This window comes from Watersipora subatra, chromosome 2 (genome assembly GCF_963576615.1).
Source record: "Watersipora subatra chromosome 2, tzWatSuba1.1, whole genome shotgun sequence".
Lineage (NCBI taxonomy): Eukaryota > Metazoa > Bryozoa > Gymnolaemata > Cheilostomatida > Watersiporidae > Watersipora > Watersipora subatra.
Genome location: NC_088709.1, coordinates 29,525,344 through 29,552,236, shown reverse-complemented (window position 1 = coordinate 29,552,236; position 26,893 = coordinate 29,525,344). Strand labels below are relative to the sequence as shown.

The 26,893-nt window shown below is 33.3% G+C and overlaps 1 protein-coding gene across 1 annotated transcript in view; it reads right to left on the bottom strand.

The window, feature by feature from the left end:
* LOC137387610 (amine sulfotransferase-like) overlaps window positions 1-4,644 on the bottom strand; it is a 39,230-nt gene extending 34,586 nt beyond the window's left edge. The window contains exon 1 of the mRNA XM_068074078.1: window positions 4,513-4,644. Coding sequence (XP_067930179.1) covers window positions 4,513-4,600 — 88 coding nt within the window. The 5' untranslated portion in view covers window positions 4,601-4,644. The remainder of the gene's footprint in view (window positions 1-4,512) is intronic.
* Between the last annotated feature and the right edge of the window lie 22,249 nt (window positions 4,645-26,893).

Below are 26,893 nucleotides of genomic sequence, written 5' to 3'. Positions count from 1 at the left end.
GTGTGCTTCCTGGTTTCAAGCGTACTGGTACTTTTACCTTTTTACATCGGCCAAGACCTGTATTAAAGACATCAGAGTACTTAGAGGAGAGTGCAGCGATTTTGTCCCTAAATCCAATAGGGTTACTTCCTGTGACAGTACAGGTAACATCACAACTACCATGTGTCAATATAGCTAGCCCCTGCTGCGAGAGACCGAATTTGTCACTCCAATCTAGACCATCTAGAATCTTCTTGTTTACAACAAGAAGTTTGAGATTTTGTTTTTCCACATCTCCTACCTTCACACTAACTGAACATTGTCCTTTAATCTGTAACTCACTCTGCCCATACGCTTTGAGATGGGTACTGACAGGTAAGAGGGGGGGGGGGTGATCCAAGACTTTGGTAGCCTTGCAAATCAACTATAGAGCAAGTAGCCCCTGTGTCCCATTGAAACATTGCATCATGACCATTGACAACAGTTTTGATCCAAACCTTTCTATTGACTCGTTGGAAAAGATTATCTGAAACTGCATGTACTGAATGATAAGGTTCACTTGCATCAGTGACCACACTTACCACAGAGTTTTCAACTGTCCTAGCAGACTGTTCTGTCTGACTTTGTGCTGCTGTCTTAGCCATACAGACAGCCTCAATGTGACCTTTGACCTCACATTTCCTGCAGACAAATGCTCTGCAGGGACAATTTTTTCTGTCATGTTTAATGTAACAGCTAGGGCAAGACTTCAACATACCTGTGTTCTGTGCATTAGCTTGTTGCTTTCCAATGGTTTGTTGACCTCGGCGTGATCTTTGCTTGTACTGACCTGACATTTTGTTTACTGTGTCTTCAATAGCTGGAGAAGTTGTCTCCCCCTTGAGAATTTTATCGGTCTCCGTTGTCTTGATGAATGCTGCAGCCTTCTTAAGAACATCATTAAGAGAGGGATCAGCATCAAGTAGACACTGGCGACGTACATCAGCATGTGGCGTCTCTTTAATGATTATGTCACGAATTTGTTTATCAACATAACTAGTGCCACAGCCTGTGCTTTTGCACGTGAAAGCACAGTGCCGTGCGAGTCCACGAAGTTCTGCAGCCCAATCAACATAGGACTGACCAGTCTTCATCTTACATTGAGAAAATTCAAATCTTGCTGCCTGAACATGTATGGTATCTGCAAAGTGTTCATTAAGTTTCTCCGACAACTCAGTAAATGACTTGCTTGTAATATCCTCTGCGCCAAATAAGTTTGACAACAAGTCGTATGTCTCAGCTCCTACCCAAGATAGTAAGCATGCTCGTTTCTGACTGTCATCTACCACCCGATACACATTAAAGTGCTGATTGAAACGTTGAAGGTACTGGTTCCATTTTTCTTTACCCCTGTCGTATGCTTCAAACTTGGGTATGGCGACAGCTACTGGTATTGATGCAGCACTATCACTCTTGGTAGCTTCAAACAAGGAGATAAACTGCTTCTGTAGATCAGCGTTTTGCTGCTGGAACTGTTGTTGCTGTTTCTGCATAGCATCGATCAAAGCTTTTATGTTAGGATCCATAGCAAGACAATAGAAAAATGCTGGCTGTGAGTCCACAATGTTCGTTCCTGACACCAGTTGTTGTATTGTAGTTATTGTATTGTATTATCACGATAAGTCTTGTATCACAGAAAACACAGCTAACAGGTAAGAAGCACATAAAGGAACTGACTTAGTTAACAAGCCCATAGCTATGGGTTATTAGACAATTATAGCAAAGCTAAAAGAAAGCTGACTGCACAGCTAATATGTAACAGAACTTGTACGAAGTTATTGCTTCAGACTACGTAAAAATTCCATATGACGTAAAGGATCAAGTCGGACGAGTGTTCAAATTAAATATAAATGTTATTCTATTTTGCCACACTTGGGAAAGAAAGAATGGCGTGCGCAGAGCGTTATATATTTACTGTACAAATACAAGTTTCTTGACAGTCTAGCTCAGCGTGACGGATTGTCAGATGTGTCGATAAAACAGAGTGGAAGCGTTCACAAATACTTGAAGGTGATCATATGGTGCAGGTGTTAGTGTCAGCCTACCAATCTAAATGTCACTTTTGGAGTATCGTCAAAAGTTTTCTTCTAACCTAACCTTGACCCTGGGTACAATTACATGACAAACAGGTAGCGCCGTCGTTTATAATAAAAATATTTTGTTGTTTTGCTTTATTGTAAACATTAAAACACTTGTTAATAGTTTTACTTTGCTGTTTGTAAAAAAACAGAAATCATTCAAAATAAACATCGAAGATTTGATCAATCGATTCAAAATGGATCATCAAAGATCCCATTCAAATTATTGTAAAATTACCACAATCATGGTCTATGAAGTCAGTGAAATGGATCACAAAAGAAAAAAGCTATTGATGCAAAGCAATACTACTGCAGTAACGGTACAGCCTCCAAATTAAAAAGGTTAAGTTTTTCCATTATGTATGTCCAACAGGTGAATGTGAAAAGATCTTGGAACTGGTGAGGCAAGTTAAATGTATTTTGTTTTTATAGTGTAAAATCACTACAAAGTAAATGATACTGGAACGGATTATTTACGCTGTAGGAGCGCCTACTGTATTTTGCTCTAGGGATTTAAATAGATATCATTTAGGACACCTTATTATCCCCATGAAAACAAATGTTAGCGTCTTTAGAATGATTGGGAGCAACGACTATTTACCTAATTCATCACATAAATTGTTGCAGAAGAAGTCAGTTTTTTGTTACAGTTGCTTATTAAAACTAGTAATATCATATTGCTACTACACTAGTTTGAAAGTCAAAAAAGTTGAACATTAGTTTAAAGGCTTTGTTTTTATGAAATTTATGCACACCTACTATAAAAAATGCCACAAATGCAACAGCTCAAAGCCTTCCAGTTACACCTGTGCTAAAGTATACAAGTGCTAAACTTTTCTGATTTTTGTTACATAGATGTTGCAGAGTATGACATAGTCGACATTTACAACGCACAGCTGTCAGAAGCTCAATGTCTCCTGCTACATAGTTCAGAACAAAGGAGTCAAAGCTATAATTAGCCTTAGCATAAATCTGAGCAGTAAAGAATTATGATTGTACTATAAGGTTACTTACTTACTTTCCAATTGATTCTAAGCGCCAGTTCAAGGCATATAGGGTAGGTATATTAACCTGTATCACCGTGTATTAACTGAGCTCTGAGTAAAGTAAATCAAAGTATAGTTGTTTGCATAAAATGAGGGTAATAAAGTGGTACAAACTATATATATGAGTTGATGAACTTTCATATCAGACACCTCTAAATACTGATTTCCATCTTCTAGCTACCAGATAACATGTGAGTGGGAGATAATTGCTTGAAAGATTCCCATGGTGGAATACAAAAAAGTAGGCAATAATTACAACACAGAGTTCCCACCATTGTCATGACAGAACTAGCTACTGAGTCTGATTAACGGCTCGCCATCGAGTTTGTTTATCGGCTTGCCCTCCAGTCTATTTATTGGATTGCCCCTGAGTCTATCAATCGCGATGTCCTCGAGTCTGTTCATCGGCTCGCCTTTGAATCTGTTTCGCAGCTCGCCCTTAAGCCTGTTGCAGGCTCATCTTTGAGTTGGAAGTTGCCTAACCCTAGTAGGGTTTACTTAAACAGTACCAACGAAAATTTGATTTGTGAGTTTTACTAAGTTTAGTTAAAAATAAATTCAACAACAACGGTTACAAGACCATGTTTTGTGATGATGATTAGGTAATTATTTCATTGATGGTAAAAACTTATAGGCAGCCGTGCTTATGTTCAGACAATGTAAAGTCACAATTTTTCTTACCCAATTTTATCCTTGTCTATGTCTCTTTATAATTTTTCAGTTTTGTAATTACATTTAAAGTGAAACACATATATGGAAAAGAGAGGTATGTCTTGTTGAAATCAAATAAGAGTGCGTAAAATAATAAGTTAGAGATTAAATTGGAAAAACGTCGAAATACTCCGAGGCACTTACTTGATTTTTGTGGATCAGCCACAAAGATAATAGTTGTAGATATTTTTATCTACCAAATTACCTAAGCAATATACTTTCTTTAGCACCAAAACGTTGGCAGCCAAACCGCAGCATGATTGACTGAAGCATAAAAAGTCGTACCTAATGTGGCAAGGAACTGGATGGCAACATGAAGGTTACGTCGTTGTAACTTCGTCGAGCGACTCTCACAAAAACAATCATATCAAACTACTGCAAAACTTCTAGCAAAGGAATAAATTTCGTATGTCACATGCGTTGACGAGTTGAGCAATAACAGTAACACATTCACTGACAAAACGTATAATTTGCTCATAACAGGCTATTATTATTATTTACCTCTTAGCATGGTTCACTAAAACATAAGCTACTCTTGAAATACAATTGAAATTGAGTAGAAAAAAGCCAATTTAAATAAAAATCGTCGAATTAATAATAACATACTTGAATAACAGCTTTTTACAAGTGGCATATATCATAGCAAAGTGTACGCTTACCGATGAAAACTTGAAATCGTGTCAATGATGAAAAAACGTACGAGCAAATCAAAACGACACGATTCAAAATTTCATTGAATAACGTCATGGTGCGGTGCAGTAATCTGAAACAAGCTAATACGCCATTCGAATACTTCTAACGGAGCAGCAATGAACATCTATGTCCTAACACAAGAGTGTCTTATCAATTGAACTTCAGAAGGACCGCGGTAGTCAGCCCGGCAGGGTCATGGTCACTAGTTATATAGACCACAAATTGCCTAACGTTGAGAGGTTTTTATTCTGGTGTTACACCCCAAACTAGTTTAAGAACAACGGCAACGCTTTTGTTTTTCCCCAACTAGGTATTGCTTCACGTGATCAGTCCAACGTCTGCAGGCGTTGCGTGGATCACAAATTAAAAGCTCTGAGGATAGATAGGTGGCCATAGGTAGTGAAAACTTGAGTAGGTATGAGGATGTTAGGTAAACATTTGCAGATACATGGTTTAATATAGCTGATAAACTGACTTTAAACAGGTAACGCTAACTTTTATTTAATCTACCACGAATAAAAGGTTCTAACACTTTGATAAACTGAGTTCAGGAGAGGGCAATTCAAATCAAAATTTTTTATCCCTTTCTACACCACCAAACTTATCAGGTTTGTGCTTACATTCACGCGTCTCTAAAATAAAATAGCAATACAAACGTTTTTATTAGGCAATAATAAAATAATTTACAATTCACAGTTACAAATCTAGTTTTCTATGTGTTTTTCATGAGATAAACAAGGTTGTCTCCCTTAAGAATTGCATTATATCAATGTAAAGCAATACGCCATAATATTGCATTGTGTTACAATTTTTTAATACGCAGTATACATTTGTCATGAGTAGTTTGGGGATTTCAAGTTATGCATAACTAATCCACAGGCACACACAACAAACATGTAGGTGTTAAATTTTCTTTGTCATCTTATTCGATTTTGGCTATATTTAGTTTGTGTAATTTTGCTTAGCTTGTGTGAAATAAGTTGATTATTACTGGTTCAGGCACTAGTGAAGGTTTTGAGCTATTTTAAACATTACTGACATTAACCAGTAAACGTTAGCTCTTTATTCCATAAATCAAACCATTCAAGTACATGACTAACACAATTCTAAACAATAATATTAATGTGAAAAGGTTTAAATAGCCAGCAAAAGTTACACCCTTTTTTGAACGGTTGTCCATGTTCATTGCTCAGTCTCATAAGGCTGCGAGCCATGACACTTATGTGAAAGCCATGACAGTCCTTAAATATAGCTCGGCTGTTCAGGTAGTGAAGAAGCAAAGGCTTAGCTAAGGATGCAGAATGATACTCCATAGGTAGAGGAAAGATAGAGGCTTCACAGGCAGAGGGAAGAGAGAAAAAGGCTCCAGAGGCAGAAGAACGGGCCTCAGTAGGCATGGGAACAGGAAGCCTCAGCAGGCCGTTGAGAAAAAAGATATGCTGAGTCGTTAAAGTGGTTTTCTTTCATAGATGTCTCTGTTAGCATGTGAGAAGGTGTTTAGGTGTTCAGGCTCTGTTGTTTACATAGCGGAGGGTTAGCGATAAGTGGATGTGTCTTGAGTACATCATGAGAGTGTAATGATTAGAAATGAAACTACCTTCAATTGTTTTGGTCATGCCCATAGAGTTATCTCCCCCTAGAGTGATCATAGAGTTATCTCCCCCTAGAGTGATAACTACACGAGCGTTTCCGGTGCCAACAAGGAGCGTTTAGGCCACGCCTCTTTTTTGTGCTAGTCAGTCGTAGTGATTGACTAGATCAATAACATCAGCCATGAGAAGGGTTAAACAAGGATCATGAATTTCCAGTTGAGATAGTAATTAATGCTCATATTAAAGAAATGATGATTATAGTTTATTACTCTAATATGTGCTTATTATTTAAAGCAATTCAATACCTACCAGGGATTGCTAAACATATTATGGAAATGTTTACTTTTTCATTTCCATAAACATAAATATTTCCATAATTTTAGGGGAAATAGATATGGAAATTTTATTTTACAAGTATGGAAATGGTATGAAAATGGAAATAATATGGAAATGAATTATGGAAATGCTATGGAAATGGAAATAATATGGAAATGAAGGAGGGTAATGTTATGGAAATAATATGGAAATGAATTATGGAAATGGAATTAATATGGAAATGAATTATGGAAATGGAAATAATATGGAAATGGAAATAGTATGGAAATGAATTATAGAAATGGAATTAATATGGAAATGAATTACGGAACTTTTATGGAAATGGAAATAATATGGAAATGAATTATGGAAATGGAAATAATATGGAAATGGAAATACTATGGAAATGAAGTAGGGAAATAGAATTAATATGGAAATGAATTATGAAAATGGAAATTGTGACATACACGTAATCCCTGATACCTACATGACTTGCCAAGGCACTGAATAGATAGTGAGTGAAAGTGAAGGTAATGCAAGCAGTTACTCATAGATAAGATAGATAGTCATACTGGGGTTGTATTACATTAGTGTGATGGGAAGCTAATCAACTGCCATCAACTATGAGCTGTACTACCCAGTGTTGCCCGAGTAATAAAAAAGTATTTAGACAGAAAATTTATTTTTGTATAACATTTACTATTCTAACTTTTAAACTTCATATCATGAGAAAATATTTTTAAGCAGTTTAAATAAATTAAGAGGAAAAAGAAAACAACTCTAAAGGTTTGCAAGCTTTTTCAAACAACTACAACTTTTAAATTTCAGATCATGAAAGAAGTGTTTTGTTGAAATAAATTAGGAAAAAAAATAAAACTGTAAATGAGTTGAAATGTAAAATAATTAGCAAGTAATGGGTAAATATAATCTGTTTAGCTATGATTACAATGAAAAATTATTTAATAAATAAGGTAATAAAAAAGTCAATTTTATTTTTATAAAATTATAGTTAGTAGAATTAAGTATAATTTATTTTTATTTAACATATAACAAAATTTACCACTTTAACTTTCAAACTACATATTATGAAAAGTGTTTTGTGTAATTGAAATAAATGAAGAGAAGAGAGAAAATAAAAACATCTGTAAATGTTTTCAAGCTTTTTCAAACAACTACTACTTTTAAACTTAATATAATGAAAGAAGTTTTTTGTTAAAATGAATTAAGAAGAAAAATGAAACTGCAAATGTGTTTAAATGTAAAATAATTAGCAAGTAGTGCTAAATATAATCTGTTTAGCTATGATTACAATAAAAAATTATTGTAATCATAGCTAATTTTTATTACTTTATTTAATAAATAAAGTAATTCACAACTACTTTTTTCTTGCTTTATTTAATAAATAAAGTAATAAAAAGTCTATTTTATTTTTAAATAATTATAATTTAGTATAATTAAGTATAATTTATTTTTATCTAACATATAACAACATTTGCCACTCTAACTTTCAAACTTTTTGCTTGCTTACATTAAGCAAAGATGTCCACTAACTAGTGGACATCTTTGCTTCAAGCTAGTCTATGTATTTGATTGATATGTATTGAAATCTAATATTACATGCAAGGGCTGTTTGTGAACTGAGGTGTCAATGAATCACTCTATCACCATACAATGTCAATATTTTCAGTTGATGGCAGTCGATTAGCTTCCCATCACACCAATGTAATACAACCCCAGTATGACTATCTATCTTATCTATGAATAACCAATGATATACAGCCCCTCATGTGGGGGGGCTGTATATCATTGGAGTAACTGATTGCATTAACTCACTTACTTAACACCATCTATTCAGTGCCTTTGCATTGCATGTAGGTATTGAATTGCTTTAAATAATAAGCATATATTAGAGCAATAAACTATAATCATCATTTCTTTAATATGAGCAATAATTACTGTCTTAATTGGAAATTCATGATCATTCTCATGGCTAACGCTATTGTTCTGTCGATCACTAAGATTGACTAGCACAAAAAAGGGGCGTGGCCTAAACGCTCCGTGTTGGCACCGGAAACGCTCGTGTTGTTGAATGCACAGTTATCACTCTAGGGGGAGATAACTCTATGAGAGTGATAACTACACGAGCGTTTCCGGTGCCAACAAGGAGCGTTTAGGCCACGCCTCTTTTTTGTGCTAGTCAGTCGTAGTGATTGACTAGATCAATAACATCAGCCATGAGAAGGGTTAAACAAGGATCATGAATTCCAGCTGAGATAGTAATTAATGCTCATATTAAAGAAATGATGATTATAGTTTATCACTTTAATACATGCTTATTATTTAAAGCAATTCAATACCTACCAGGGATTGCTAAACATATTATGGAAATGTTTACTTTTTCATTTCCATAAACATAAATATTTCCATAATTTTAGGGAAATGGATATGGAAATTTTATTTTACAAGTATGGAAATAGTATGAAAATGGAAATAATATGGAAATGAATTATGGAAATCCTATGGAAATGGAAATAATATGGAAATTAATTATGGAAATGGAATTAATATGGAAATGAATTATGAACTTTTATGGAAATGGAAATAATATGGAAATGGAAATAATATGGATTTGGAAATACTATGGGAATGAAGTAGGGAAATGGAATTAATATGGAAATGAATTATGGAAATGGAAATAATATGGAAATGGAAATAATATGGAAATGAATTATGGAAATGGAATTAATATGGAAATGAATTATGGAAATGGAAATAATATGGAAATGGAAATAATATGGAAATGAATTATGGAAATGGAATTAATATGGAAATGAATTATGGAAATGGAAATAATATGGAAATGGAAATAATATGGAAATGAATTATGGAAATGGAATTAATATGGAAATGAATTATGGAAATGGAACTTTTATGGAAATGGAAATAATATGGAAATGAATTATGGAAATGGAAATTGTGACATGCACATAATCCCTGATACCTACATGACTTGTCAAGGCACTGAATAGATAGTGAGTGAAAGTGAAGGTAATGCAAGCAGTTACTCATAGATAACATACATAGTTATACTGGGGTTGTATTACATTGGTGTGATGGGAAGCTAATCAACTGCCATCAACTATGAGCTGTACTACCCGGTGTTGCCCGAGTAATAAAAAAGTATTTGGACAGAAAACTTATTTTTATATAACATTTACTATTCTAACTTTTAAACTTCATATCATGAGAAAATATTTTTAAGCAGTTTAAATGAATTAAGATGAAAAAGAAAACAACTCTAAAGGTTTGCAAGCTTTTTCAAACAACTACAACTTTTAAATTTCATATCATGAAAGAAGTGTTTTGTTGAAATAAATTAGGAAAAAAATAAAACTGTAAATGTGTTTAAATGTAAAATAATTAGCAAGTAATGGCTAAATATAATCTGTTTAGCTATGATTACAATGGAAAATTATTTAATAAATAAGGTAATAAAAAGTCTATTTTATTTTTATATAATTATAGTTAGTAGAATTAAGTATAATTTATTTTTATTTAACATATAACAACATTTACCACTTTAACTTTCAAACTACATATTATGAAAAGTGTTTTGTGTAATTGAAATAAATGAAGAGAAGAGAGAAAATAAAAACAACTGTAAATGTTTTCAAGCTTTTTCAAACAACTACAACTTTTAAATTTCATATCATGAAAGAAGTGTTTTGTTGAAATAAATTAGGAAAAAAATAAAACTGTAAATGTGTTTAAATGTAAAATAATTAGCAAGTAATGCTAAATATAATGTTTAGCTATGATTACAATAAAAAATTATTGTAATCATAGCTAATTTTTATTACTTTATTTAATAAATAAAGTAATTCACAACTACTTTTTTATTACTTTATTTAATAAATAAAGTAATAAAAAGTCTATTTTATTTTTAAATAATTATAATTTAGTATAATTAAGTATAATTTATTTTTATCTAACATATAACAACATTTGTCACTCTAACTTTCAAACTTTTTGCTTGCTTACATCAAGCAAAGATGTCCACTAACTAGTGGACATCTTTGCTTCAAGCTAGTCTATGTATTTGATCGATATGTATTGAAATCTAATATTACATGCAAGGGCTGTTTGTGAACTGAGGTGACAATGAATCACTCTATCACCATACAATGTCAACACTTTCAGTTGATGGCAGTCGATTAGCTTCCCATCACACCAATGTAATACAACCCCAGTATGACTATCTATCTTATCTATGAATAACCAATGATATACAGCCCCTCATGTGGGGGGGCTGTATATCATTGGAGTAACTGATTGCATTAACTCACCTACTTAACACTGTCTATTCAGTGTCTTTGCAAGTCATGTAAGTATTGAATTGCTTTAAATAATAAGCATATATTAGAGTAATAAACTATAATCATCATCTCTTTAATATGAGCAATAATTACTGTGCAAATTAATGATCATTCTCACGGCTGATGTTATTGTTCTGTCAATCACTACGAGTGACTAGCACAAAAAAGGGGCGTGGCCTAAACGCTCCTTGATGGCACCGGAAACGCTCGTGTTGTTGAATGCACAGTTATCACTCTAGGGGGAGATAACTCTATGGTCATGCCTGATAGAGTTCTTTTTTTCATGGCTTTCTGAAACATCAATTGATGACCCTTTTCTCATGGGCTACTTCTATAGAAAGTTTTAAAATTGCTTGCAGATGAGTATTTGATGACTGTCTTTATTGCTGGTTCTCTAATGTATTAGGTGTCATGTTCATTGTAATATTGCGTACATCTTTGGTGTTTAGGCTGTTCTCCATTATGCTATCTGCTTTTGCTAACACTTCTATCCAACACATTTACTGCTACGGCAACTGCATTGCTACTGCAAATTGCTCTTTCCATTATCCTGTACGTTCACTTCTGTGCCACATTAGCTAAACCCAGCAATTCATGCATACTGGTAATATAACCCATTTTTTCAAGAATTGAAACTGCATGTGTAGGCCTACTGCCATTGTGAGAGTATGAAGGTTAGTATGGAGTAGTTACATGTATAAAGGTTATAATGTCAATTAACTGGCACTGCCGGATTTTCAAGTTTCTGTACTGATTTATTCTGAATTGTCAGAGCCTATGTCCAGCTAATCATGAACTTGCGCTCTAATATGCTCATTTCGGAATGGAGAGTCCATTATTATATATTTTTTGATTGATAAAATTTAGGTACAGTATAGCCTCCTATTACAGATACCTCCAATAAACATAAATTCCAGAAAAACTACAAAAATATTGTTAAGTTTTATATTTATACAACATAAAAAAGATCTATAAAGCATTAAGTGTCAAGTAAGACGAGTTCCCAAATTTGATTTGAATGGTAATTCATTTTGCCACACTTGCGAGACAAAAATCAAGCATGTGTAGCATTACATTACGTTTGTCAGCTCGGCAACTTCTAGATCATGAGATGTGTTGACAAAACAGAGAACAATTGGCTGTGCATTTGTTCATAATACATACACAAAGGCAATCGATTTGGTGCAGGTATTACAGCGTCGGTCCACCAATCATAATTTCACGAGTTGGAATATCGTCGAAGGTTATATTTTATGTCAACTTAGACCCGTGGACACAGATGAAAAACCAGCAGGTAGCACCACATTGTTATAGTAATACTATTTTTTTCTGCTGTGATGTAGGCGTATAAAATATTTCTTATTATTTGTACTTTGCCGAATAGACTTTTCTGTTTAGGAAAAATAAGCAAATCATTGTACATGTAAATGATTGAAGATGTGATGCGCCCTGCCCATTAACCTATTGTAAAGTTACCACAATCATGGTCTACAAAACCAGTGAAATCGATTAGAAAAAGTAAAAAAATTTAGCAATACAAACCAATAATACTACAGTTATGATACGCCCACACATTAAAAAGTTAAGTCTAGTTTGTCCTTTTTCTATGGCCAAAAGAGTGAATTTGGAAAGATCTTGTAACAGCTTAGGCAATTAACATGTATTTTACTGTTCTACCTATAACGTAAACGTTCTTAGAGCGAATTATTTACATTGTAGGAATTTCTACTGTATTTGTACTGTGTTGTCATTAGCATTGTATATTTAAACTATTATATCTTCATTTCAATTATCTACAGGTTTGTCCATTTATACTCAAGTTTGAGCAGCATTAGCATCTTGTAACTGTTTTGTGGTTGCATCAAAATCAACCCAAAACTTATTTGGTGATGAATTGTCACAAGATGCGCTCCGCATGTGTGTACATTTTGACACAAAAGGTTTTAATGTATCTAGCTCTGGGAAATTCCCACTAGCAACACTGAAACTGTATCCAGCACTGTACACTTTGTAGTAGCCAATATCGCCATGACACTAATACTGCTTGATGCGAGTCGGAAAATAGTCACATTGCATATAATATACCGCATACTTCGTAGCAGTAAAAGTGTGCAATATACTTACACTGCAATACCACATGACTGTGACATGCTTACTAGTGCACTGCTAACACAACAACATATACAGTGGGCGCTCCTACAATGTAAATAATCCACTCCAGTAAGGTTTATGTTATAGGGAACAGTAAAATACATTTAAATTGCCTAGTCCATTTCAGTATCTATCCAAACTCACCCCTTTCGTATTAAAAAAAACTTGATTCAACTCTTTTAATTGGTGGGCTGTATTGTAACTGCAGTGTTAATGGTTTGCATCGATGACTTTTCTCCTTTGTATAATCAATTCCACTAGTTTTATAGACCGTGATTGTGGTACTTTTGCAACAAGCTGATTGGGACTACATAGTTTCGATGTTCATTTTTAACGATTTGCTTATTTTTACCAAACAGCAAAATCTATTCTTCAAAGTAAAACTAATAGCAAATGTTTTGTACGTTTACAATAATGCAAAACAACAAAATCCTTCCACTATAAAATGCAGTTATACCTATTCATTGTCAATTTGTATCCAGAGGTCAAGGTTAGGATGCAATATAACTTATATAGTTATAGGTAACGTTATAGGAGCGTCTACTATATCGAAATTTCATAAGTAGTTTACTGTAGGCAAATTGAATGTCATTATTACTACTGCGTGCTGATAACTTTTTGACATCAATTTTTTTCGTCTTTCACTTTCCAATAATAAAAAAGATCAATGACAGATAGTAATTTGGTTTATGAAAGTGTTTAGTGTTTTTTTATGTTACTTGCTGAGCTGGCTAGTACATCACCAAGCAATTTCTTTTCATCGTAATTTTTATAAAAGTTTTGTTGTGCAATTATTTAAAACAGATAAATTTCAATAGATGGAACATTTTTTAAGCTGTAAAATTTACATATACAGTATAAATGGAGATGTGCCGGGGCCTCTTAATCCTTTGACCGCCGCTGTTTTCATTGCTCCAAATGCTACGTTGCAGCATTTTTTAATTTGAAAACACCACATTTTGTTTTGGCTCATGTTCTGGTATTACTTGGTCTATATGGCCCAAATTAACAATATATGTTATCGGAACCTAGTAAACAACAAGATATGATCAATAGCACCTGTATATGGTGGCATTATAGCAACCAGATGATGCCAAATGCAAAACAGCTTTTTTCGGAATAAAAAACAACCACCTGGGCTCTACTTCATGAATGCTAGTTATTTTATTATGCTTCTAGAAGTGTGAGGATGAAATGAAAGCAATTTGGACAAGCTGAAATAACCTTATGCAGAATTTCATAATGTATTTGAATATAATACAAACCGAAACTGGTCCTTGACAAAATGTGAGATCAACCAACAAATAAATTTTTATCATTCGAAATTTGGTTATCGATAGCAGAAACTTCCTAAAATTAAAGACAATGAGTGCTACCCACCAATGTTTCAAATTTAAACTAAAAGGCATTGCAACAACGTTAAACATAAAAAACATACAAAAGCGTAAGTCCTCATATAAAAACTAACAGTTTCAGATGATAAATCTTCGCAAAACATCGTTTGCAAAAAGTTTAATACCTATACTTTTTGTTTCTAATAACTAATAACTATACTTTGAGTTTCTATATAACTTCCTGATCAGTTTCTATTGTAAACATTTTTGCTTCTCCCTTTACCATCACTAGAAACTCTGGGACCCATAACTAAGAATCCAAAGTTTTGTATCAGCACCAAAAAGCACAACATGTGCGCAATAGCATAAATACTCACCCAAGATAAAAACTATGCCACAATCTGTCAATTCTTCAGTTAGCTTTTTGTAAATCACAGATAGTGTCTCATACCACCCTCAAGTCCAGGGGAGGATTTTTGCCTAATAATGTATAAACTTAGCCATTTTTGCCTTACCCTGAGGTGGAAAAAAACCATAATCAGGGTCTAGAAAAACATTTTATTTCAATCATAACTTGAAAAAAACCGTATTCTACCCCCACCGTATCTCTCGGTTTGAGTGCATAGCTTTTGTAAATTTTCAATGGCTTGTTTTTAATAAGCTTCCGCTAATCATTTCGTAATCAATTTTCTGACAGTAATGTAAAATATGGCACACATGGTACAGTAAATGGAAACTGCCAATTTCTTAAAGTATGTATAACTACACTTTCACCAGTTCTCTTCAGCTTAACTTTTATTAGTGTTGGACATATTAACTTTGGTACATTTTATTACTACAATTAATAAAGCTAATAACACACTTTCTTAAAGTTTCTTTTCGTTTTTCTCAAAATTATAAAAAGCTTTTGTTTGTAAATTTATATTGTAATAATTGATATGAATAGGTGATGGTGCTGCTTGAACGTGTTCTATGATAGATAAGTAATATAATAGTTCTCTAGAGATGTTTTATGCCACATTCATTAAGCATATTCCATTAAAGCTACTTACGACATTTATGTTCGTCGTTTGACATTTAAATTTCTGAATATACAATGATAGGCTATACCAAAAAATTGTTAAATCTCACCCAAATCCAACTAAACTGTTTGCTAGTTTTACTGGTAAAATCAGAGCATGCACTCAATCAATATTGCTTTGTCAGGAAAGCTGTCTTTGCTTCTCAAATTATTTTACCAAATTTGTCTAAGCCTTGCCTAATTAGAATTCAGCTTGCGCTGAGTGGTTCTCTCTGCAGTTTTATTCCAAATAATAAATTAATTTTGTTATTGTTTATTTTAGAGTATTTAGGTATTCAAATAGGAATCCTAATGATTGAAATAGCATATGTATTGTACCACTTTCTTGCTCTTATGCGCAATATGGGAAGTTACTTTATAATTCTGTGGTAGTTGTTTTCTAAACTATTCACCAAATTGCTTACAGGTTTTCTTAGGGCATTTTCAGAGGAATCAACTTTTTCAACACCATGTTTTTCAGCTGAGTTTTGTGTACAAGCACCAAATTTCAAGTCAAGTTGACCATCGTATTTTTGTAACTTGCTAAATTGTGTGATGGCAGAGTGCAAAGACCAGGGCTGGCTGCCTAGCCAATCTTAGGACCGACACTATAGCCGGGCCGCGTCTCAGTACATCAGGAGACTTGATCGAAGGTTGATCCGCGGCCAGAAAGGGATCAACCAAGTGGAAGGCAAATCAACTCAGTCGTAGGCAAATCAACTAAGCTGGCCGAGTTGAGCAGACAGAGTGCCTAGAAGAGCCAACCAGGAAACTGATGAACTGATACAGCTGAAGGGCAGTGCCTACCAAAAGAGCGTATCTGTAAAAAGAGACAAGAAGAGTGCAAGAGACTGAGACAGCTGACAGTTTCTTGCATATTGTTCTGATGTAAGCGTGCATACTGATCACATGTATTTTTGCATTGTCAGTTTTGTGGAGTAGAAAAGGGAATCAGCAGTTTTCTTCACAAATTTACATCTACAACAATTTCTACTAGACTTCAGATGTGGGAAAAAAATATATTTATGTTGTTTGGTGCAGATGGCTGCTGAGTTATTGACATTCAAAGCTTACATATAGAACATCTTGCTACAATATTATTTACATTTGTGATATACAAGCCAATGGTTTGAGGTGGTTCTTGAGATTGGTTGGCCACTATAGCGCTATGTATACTGATAAGATATAATTTATTAAAAGCAAGTAACGATTTATAACATACCATAAACCTATAACTGAATGCCACCTTTATTTGAACAGGCCACCGCTTGACCACCACTACAGGAGAAAGGTTGAAAAGTAGAACGCCATCCTTTTATCGAACTCCACCTCCATTTGGTCGCCACTTTGATGCTCTTTAATCTCTAGGAACCCATAATAGAAGCTGATCATCAGGAAAGTGTCCACAAAATCGTACTAATAGTCAGTCGTTTACTCCAATAACATTTAATACTGTCATTGTTTCTGCTCCTATCAAAGTTTATTTTCCAACTTGAAATTTTTTTCATTTAGCTTTTAAAGTAACATTCTAAAAATAATTAGTCACAACATCAGGCTAATAGTAGTTCTTTGTTTAATTAACTTGGTCTTGATACTTTGATGTACGGGAAAAAATGATTTACAATTACTATGGTACATGAACGACTATTTTCAGGTTAAAAGTTGTGCTTAGCAAGCCAAGCATTACGTGTTGCATTTATGCGCAATACAACCCAGAAAAGTTTTGCTTTGCTGAAAAATTGTTTGGACACCACTATTGACTAGTTCATCAATGCAGAACAAGTGCTGAAATTAGAAGATATTGTGGAAGGTGTTAGGCAGCCAGAAGAAATGTTCGTTTCATCGAAAATGAAAGTCAAAACGTAACTGGCCAAGCAACAGATACAAATATTGTTTTGAAAATACTAATTTTGCTTCTGCACGTATTACAAGTATGGTTTGTCTGCATGTATGTCACTTGTTCTTAAATATACATTTTTAGCATTCGATAGATTATTATTATATAACTTGTAAATTTGCCGATTTATAGCATTTTATTTGATGGCATTCTTACGGTTATCGTAATTCGACCTCCATTGGACCGATGCTCATAACTCATCTTCTATTGCACATAAAGCGCCAGTTGCAAATTGTAGCAAGCATATCAATAAATGCAATAAGCTTTTATGCAGCATTGTTAAATAAAGTTATAAAATAAAAATATGCGTCCAAATTTAGAATGCAGTAAAACATTAAAAGTTACAACAGATTGTGCATCAGGGCACAAGTTATAATATGATCACAGATTAATTGCAAGAAGATATCAACTGGTAAAGATATTTCTCAGATTCCCAATGCATGTCTATAAATTTAGAGATCTACGGAAAGTTTGAGGCAAGTTAGCAAATTTATTGCATCCAAAAAGGTTAATGTTGTTCCGCCCGACTGAGGGTGCAAAATATCGGCAACATTTGCTTTGCCCGTAAAAGGTTAAATTGATCTTCCCAAAATTCTGACCAGCTAATTAAAAAATAAACCGCCAGCCTCTATTTGAACACTACCTTTATTTTACTACCATTATAGGACAAAGGTTAAAAAATGGAGCACCATGGTGCTCAAAATGGGTTTTACGGTCATTTTGGTTGTATACTGGTCTTTCATTCACTGAAAACAAGTTTTATTATTTTATTACATGTTATTATTCTGAGTTGTTTTAAATTAATGCGGCATTTGGGTGTGATCACACAGTATCCATGTCGAAGCTTACAAATGACGCATACCTGAAAAAAACAACTGATGTTGTGCACAGAGTGACCCCCAAAAGAAGGGAAACAACTCAAAAAGTTAATAAGCTCTGTTGTCTTGTTTTCGATATCATTTCAGCTTGTAAAGCAATGAAGTAATATTGCTTAGTTGATAATAAGTTGACAATCACATTAATAGAGCTTAGGCAAGCCAAATTAAGAATGATTGGAGCCACTACGATGCAAGCCTCCTAGTTTTATCATTACACTAGTTTTCCTGTTTGAAATGTCTTGCGTTTCTCAGTTGATAGGTATTAATTCTTCTAGCTGGTGCTCGCGCAATGTCAATGGGGATGTTAGTGTTACTGGCGTTTGGTAGAGTTCATGCCCACATTGCAGTAACACTATGTAACAATTAAAATAGATTTGCCTAGTTTATTCGATAACAACTTGAAGCAAAAAATATTTTGCAAATACACCGTTAAACAGGGAAGAAAAACCATCTCTTACTTTTGAATGTGCACAATTACAGCACTCTCTCCTTCTTTCATTTACCTATTTGACAGTAAAGTTTTAGTGTGAAATTAACTCGAATGAACGCTGAATTTACACAATAAAATTTTTTTTAATTATGGAACAATTTCATTGATGATTATGTTACATGTCTTACGTTAAACAAAATCATTTGCGTAACTAAATGGTTTGGTGTCATTACGTATGAGTACAAATGACAAAGTTTTTGACAGTTACATTCGGTCAGTTTTATATGCCGTCAGAGACTTCTGCAATGGGTTTTGTTTTAGATAAGGTTTTAAACGATCATGGAATCATTTGATATATATATATTTATTGTATACTAGCTGTGCTTCCTGGTGTTACCCGGGTAAAAAAAATCAGCTTATAAACAATGAGAGGTAATGAGAGTTACCTGCCCCTTGCTATTAGCCTGGCACATTGCCAATGGAAAATTCGAGTACTAATATTGAGAGCTACCAGCTTCTCAAGACATTATGCTATGACCATGCGTAGTACGCAATGCCGTTAGGTATTTGCTCCCATATAGTGACATATATGAGAAATCTACGTAGCCTAATTGGTACGGCAAAGGATTTGTGAAAGAGAAGGTCTGAGATCAATTCGTCTTTGGTGCAGAATCTTTATTCCAAAATTTCAATAGCTATAGCCGGAATGAAGACAAAAACACGTAACTTTGAGAAATATATATACATATCCACATATATATCCATCGTTTTTTTTAACGTTATTAAGCCGTTTGCACATGCGCTCGTTCACGAAAAAGTCGCTATATTTGTAGAAAACGATAGTCATTCTCTTATTTAATAGGATTTTTTATGTTTTTGATACTATAATAAAAAATTTGCAAACAAAAGCATCATTTTTAAAATTCTGTTGCCAGAGCTTTGTGTTTTGAACAATATAAGTTGTCTACAAAGATGGCCGATGACGATGGAATGTCGACACAAAAAATGAAGGATATATACTAGCTGTGCTACCCGGCGTTGCTCGGGTAATTAAAAATTCTTTGGAAAGAAAATCGATTTGTATTTAAAATATAACAACATTTGCCATTCTCACTTTCAATCTACATATCATGAGGAAAGTGTTTTGTGTAGTTAAAATAAATTAAAAGAGAAAACCAAAACAACTGTAAAGGTTTTCAGACGTTGTTAAACAACTGTAACTTTCAAACTTCATATTATGAAGAAAAGGTTTTGTGCAAGACAACTGAAATAAAAATAAATAAAACAACTGTAAAGGTTTTCAAACCATTGTAAATTTAAAGTTTCATAGTTGTCAGCGGCGTATATTTTTGAATAACGTACAGTGGAACCTCGATTCTCGAACATAATCCGTTCTAGAAGGTTGTTCGAAAATCGAGTTGTTTGAGATCCAAAATAACTTTTCTTATTAGAATAAATGTATGTGAGTTTTAATTCGTTCGCAAGCAAGAAAACAACTTCAGGAAAGTATTTTTTCAACATTTTACACTATAAACTGCACTGTATACTGCATACTACATGTATAAATAAAAACGTGTAGATATAGATCGTGCTTGATATTAATGAAAGTTTTTTATTTAAGATGATGGAAAAAGAAAACAAAAGTAAACATTTCGTATGTTTTGCTTTTACCACATTAAACCATAAAGGGTTAAGATACAATGACAAAAATTGCCAAATTGATAATGAAACAGCAAAAAAATGCAACAGATCAGTTACATCAAACATTGTAAAAAACAGAAAATATGAACAGCAATGGCACGTTTACTTCTCATCTTTGAAGGAGAATCCTCCTCCGAAACAATTTAAGGTAACTCGACTGGAGATGTTATCTTCCTACCAAATCTCCTTGGTAAATGAGACGCTGTCCTAGATAGTTCCACCCTATTTATAAAGAATTTATGAAATGTAAATTACTTCTCCGTTTGTTATTGAGTGTTTCCATGCTGTTTCCGGAGCTATTGCAATGCGCATGCTTAGGATTGGTCGAGAACCAAATTTGTGTTTGAGATCCGAGATGAGCAAATCTCAAAATCTTTGGTCAAAAACAGAGTTGGTCGAGAACCAAAGCGTTCAAGAGCCGAGGTTTTACCATAAGCACAAAGATCTCCAAATTTTAAGTTCAAGTTAAATTGTTGTCGATTTTGTGTGGCGAAATGAATTAACCCTAACGGAAAGAAAAATGAAGAAGCATCGTGTTGCTTAAACCCAAAAGAATTATTAACACAGGCGTCATAACGCGTGCTTACGATGCTAAAATAATAGCATGCGCATGGGTTATGTGGTATATGAATACATATCTGATTACTATGGCATTCTAGCTCAGTGGTAGGCCGTCTAGATAACAAATGCATTGATGCTTTTGTTAATCTTATTAAAGATTATTAATAGGATTAACTTTAAGATAACTCTTGAAGTTGAAGTCTACAGCCTGAGGAATGCACTAGCGGGAAACTGTCAGTAGCTGAAAAAAGATAAGTGAACTATTTAAATTTTTAACTTACACTTCTCCATCCTATGTTGAGCACTATGATTTTAATTGTAAGTGTGATACATTTCAATATATATACATTGAAATGTATATATATATATACGCATGTATATATTTTTTTTCAATGTATATATATACATGTATATTTTTTTTCTTTTTTCAAAAAATATATATATATACATGTATATTTTCTTTTTTAAATATTTATATATTGCCCTATTACGTTATAGGAGGTATGCGTTATAGGAACATCTACTATACTATTAAGTTCCCATATTTTTTCACTAAATATATTTTTCATGTTATGCTGGCCTGTCTCACTACAATGAGTAAAATAATTCAGACACTGTTTCCTGGATTTTGGCATAATGTTGTGTTTGCTATCGAAATTATGTTTAAAATATCTTCACTTGAAGCTGCCAGATTAATTATCAGTTAGCTTTGGTTCTTTGTCTTCACAATTCCATCTATTGCAAGTCATTAATCTACATCGAACCACAAATGAAAAAAATTAAGGTGTTTATGCATGAAAGGGCTCTTTTTAGAGTTGGTAAGTCCAAACTGGATTTGTTTTCTGACACCTGTAAAACCTGCCTGTGGCCTGAGAAATCATAGGCTCTATTCATAAATTGTATTCATTTTAAAAGGTAAGGAGGCTTTCAGCTTTCTTTTAATTTTTCTAGGTTTATCACCGACATAATCAGACACCTTAACAACCATACCTGCAATAAAATTACCTACGTATGTATGTATTTAATAAAGTGGTTTTCTAGCGAATTGTTATTAAGCAAAGATGCAATAGAAAATTGTCAATTTGTTTTATAGATAAACCCAAATTATCTACATGATGCACAGCTCTATTGCATTGCTGCCCTATAAACTTGTTTCATTGTTGTGAGCAGGCACGGAATGTCATTCTTAAGTCTTCCTATGAAATCAACAATCTATTAAGGTTATATCTACATTTACTGGCGCCGCTTGTAAAAACTAGTTAGTTTGTCAGTATCTCACACAACTGCAATATGCCAGAAAGTAGAGCTTCCATTTTGTCTACCGCTAGCAAATCCTCTCTATCAACCCTCTCCGAGCAGCAACGGGTAAGTTCCTTCATTTCTTTAACAATAATACTTGCATTCAGCCATTATTAGCCGATATGCACTGATCAGGGATAAGCAAGATACTCTCTCAATGAATAATGAATATATGAACAGTAGCATTGTGCAGTCATACCTCAGCATACAAACTAAATGTGTTCTGTATGTCAATTCTCCGGTATCTCAAATCAATTTTTGTCATAAAAAAACTGAAAAATACAAATTTATCCATATCTACCTTCTAAAAAACTAACCGAAACTGAATATTACCATTGAAGAACGTGTTTTAAATTGCTTTAATTCACTCATGCTCACAAAGTAGCAAGTCCAAGTACCTATCTTGTGGTTATAAGCTGCAGTAAAATGTAACATTATTATGTACACTACTGTATGTAGCTTTTATCTTCAAAGCAGACTTTAGCAGCCAAAGATGGGATGAAAGAGACTTGTGAGGAACAAGCTAGTTGGACTGTGCTTAGCTTACTATACACACCCACACTTGACAACAAGTGTTAGTTTTACGCTACCTTAAACGTAATTCTAATTTCATTTTTATTTTTTCTCGCTCCTGGTCTTGCTTTAAAGTTCACTTTTACCTTTTCTTTATAATTGTTCTTTTTAAAACCTTTTCATTCAGAATCTACGAGAAGGTTCGAGCAATGCTGGTTTAATAAGCTGCCTCTTACATAATCAGCCACCTTTCAACTAGTGTCAGGCAATTTTCTTGAAACTAATTGCATCAAGGTGAATTTCTTGAATACTACTGTCAAAAATTAATTTCTCAATCTATCATTTTTTTAAAAAGTTCATTACTGAAAACTAGCATGTACATTGTTTGAACAGGATCAAAATTACTCTACAAGCTATGTTATCTTTTTGTATTTGGTTTCACTAAATTGTTTTACGAAACTTTGAATGTAGTTTTTCTTAACATTTTTTCCAACTGATCAAGTCATGATAGAAGCAAGATAGGCTGAGTTTGAAAAGGGAAGAAAGCATTTATGCTTAAATGGCAGCATATGTATTAAAGACAAAAAGTAAATAATAAAATCTATTACAAATGTGAAATGCACAATAAATTTAAATGTTCTGCTAGGGCTATCATCATCGGCGATAATATAGATAAAGAAGTGGTCACTACAATTGCATGATTGTGCAAAGAGATTACAAACTATTGTAATCAGTTATGATGAAATAAGACCTGTTGGAAAATATCTACAAAATGTAGCATACAACATCTTGTTTTTATTGATTAGATTTCAATCTATCTTTTATTATTTTATTCTAAAATTCTAATATTTTCATACATACAATAAAATGATAACTCATAGTTGCTTCCATTCCTTAATTTATCTTTTGTGTATGGACTTGTCAACTTCTTGTCGCGAAGCACGATTCCAAGCCGACCAGATTTGGTTACTAACTAATTCTGATCGCTTTATAATCTTGATGGAGACGACCTTGCCATTATGTGGACACCATTTAATCACTGAAGAAATAATGAAGCCAGTAAGGCACTTCTTAAAAATGCTTGGTATGGGACTTGAACTGGTGACATTCAAAATAGTGAGCCGACACTGTTGTCTGCACTGATCGAGAAATGTAGGTTTCGCAAAAAGGATAGCTCAAAAAATTGTTTTTTCAGCATTTGATTTTGAGAAATTGACTTTGAGAAATTGTATTCAGAAAATTTAGCTAAGATTCTATTGGCAGCTTCAAGAACCGCCTCATATGCTCGTATCACAAATTTGTCTCATATCTCAAGGCAGAAATTTGCTCGGGATATTCCTAATATATGAAGTTTTTCACATGTTGAGCCACTTCCATTTGACAAAACATGTGTAAATTGATTTAGGACATGCATTTAAAAGACAAACCAAATTATTAAATATTATTTTCTTATGCAGCTTTTAGTAAGCAAATGATTCATTATAAAACAGAACTGTACATTAATCCAAGCATTTTAGCCTATATGAAATTTTTATTGAAAACAATTTGGATAATCTCATGCTTGTCCTAAAACACCCAGCAGTGTTCTTTCAGTGATACTTTCAAGCAGCAGGCGCACTGCTGAAGAAAACTGATAATAAAAAAATTATGTTTTTCTAGAAAATAACTTTTGTTTAATTAATAGTTTAGTGTTCTTATTTTTGATTATTTTATACATCGTTGCATTGTATTTGGTAACTTTTTTGTGAATTTGCAATTTACTACTACTAAAGTTAAAAATAACATTAAGGATACTGGAAGTAGTCTCAGAATATGTGCAGTCATTATGTTTTAATGACCTGTAAATTATTATCATACTAATATAAATATTTATAAGGCTACCATATTTAGTGTGAGAAAACGTTATTTTATAATGTAATCCCTATGATGGCAAAGTAAGTTAGGTAAAATGCTATCCAAGTTTCTTCTCACAATATTATATATATCAACACCGCTAACTCAAAAAGATTTTAGTGAAATCCGACTAATGATGAATCTAAAGTTACGTTCTCCATATAGATCAGCTTTTTGAAATATTCTTGTGAGCTGTAACGACAGCGAAAGAGTAATAAAACGATTGTTCAAAACATTTTGCCTTACCTTTGTCATTAATATTTTTTATATTTGTTAATAGATGTCTTGCTTACCTTTGTTCTTTTGTCGAAATGGGTATAATTCTTTTAATACATACATGAAACAATGCAAAAAGAAAAAATATTCTTCATTATCATTCACTTTTGTTTATTAGTCCACTTGTATGCAGCTGAATATATAACTTTATATTTCTCTCAGCTGATGAAACGAAAAGAAAAACCTTTTCTTGTTCAAAACCTGTTTTGCTTCCTACATTTCTCCCAACCTAACAAAATGTCAAATACTTGCAAATCATTATTAAATGAGTTGAAGTTTGGATTTTACGTATTAAGCCAAAGATATGATTTGTTAGATAAACTTTGACATGGACAAAGGACTTGATTTCAATTATTCAACTTCTTTTATTTTAAATTTTAAAAAATGAGGATTAACACAGCTTTGGTAAATGCATGATGAGCTGCCATCGCGACCTAGTTTCAGGCCGAATTGGTCAAATAATTGGGGTTGATATATTTTTGGTTTTATATGTGTAGCATCAACCTCTTATACTTTCATTTATTTTATTGGTTTTAGCTTGCTGCTCGTATTGCTCAAATAAAGTTTAGTTTGAGCACTAAAGCTCAACAGCAAACTGACCGGTCCCCTAGGAAACCATATGAGACAGTCACTACAAGTAAAAATCCTCATGTGAAACTGCCAGCTAACAGACCAAAGGAGCAACTGTGTTTCAAAGAGCTTCAAATCATAGGCCCTCTCACCCAGCTGAATGCTGCAAAGAAACCAGGTATGCATGGTGAAACAGATAAAATTTGCTAGTAACGCTTTTGGTTGTTAAACCAAAGGTTTCTAAGTTTACTCTCTATTAACTTTGTCTAGAAAATGTGATGAGTTGCATGGTTGCTGTGTATGTTGATGAATAAAAAACCGTCTGAGAGCTTTAAATTATCTCACCAGTTGAAGCAAAAGTGATAAAAAATATAACTGTGCCTAAAGGCAAAGGATGAGGTACGAGATACTGAAATAAATTATTAGAAAGACGTATAGACAACTATTTGTATGTACAAAATCAAATCTTTCAAGTTACTGCAACATAGTATAGAGATTTTATCTTTTTGTTGTGGATAGTGAACATAACATGAATCTGTTGACAATGCATCCCATAAGATCGTGAAAAAATGGAAAATACATTAACCAAATTATTTATTGATTTTGGTATCACCATTTTTCACCAATAAACCTCAACTACTTACAGTTGTTTTAAATTTTGTGTCGTGATGATAGCAATGGTTTAGGCAACTATTAAAGTTTCAAGTCAGCCAAATGAGCTCGGCATTTTCCAGTAAAAATACTATTTCCCGGGCGTTAATTTAAACATATTGAAATGTAACTAGATCTTTTTTGGAAAAGAAAATAGATGCCCACCAGACTGAGCGATTTCAATTATCAATACTGCTAAAATCATGTATATTTGATAGCAGGAAGCATTAAATAAGATGTTTGAATCATTAGTGTCTATGTTTTTCACAAAAAATTAAGGTTCATACATTTCATATAAAAATCCTAAAGTGTATGACATAATGCCCATTTCATATTTAATCAACTAAAAAGGTATTGTTTACTTAGCAACCAACAGAGCAGCTCAAAGATTGGTTCATATTAATTGTGATAGATGCTGTTAGCACATCTTTTTGAATTTTACTTCAACAGCTGGATGTAATTAGTTGGTTTGTCCATCAGTTTATACATCTCACTGAGAGGTAAATACATAGAATACTATTTACTAGTTCTTTAGGAGATCAGAAATTAATTTCCAAATAGTTTTGCTAATCTAATTCATCATCCAGTGACCCATAAACTATTATGAGAACAAGCACAGTGGTGATTGTAACTGTAGGACCACATAATAGTAACTTTCATGTGCTTCGCCTTTTTCAGCACAAACTCACTTTCTTTATTAACTCAGACCATACATAAAACACATATTTACTAAGGTAGTTTTGTAGATAATCTGTCAGACACCAAAAGTATTCTCTAAAAATTAATCCTTTCTACGGGCAACCATTTTATTCTATCAGGTTAATCTAATCTTACAGTGACACTATGATTT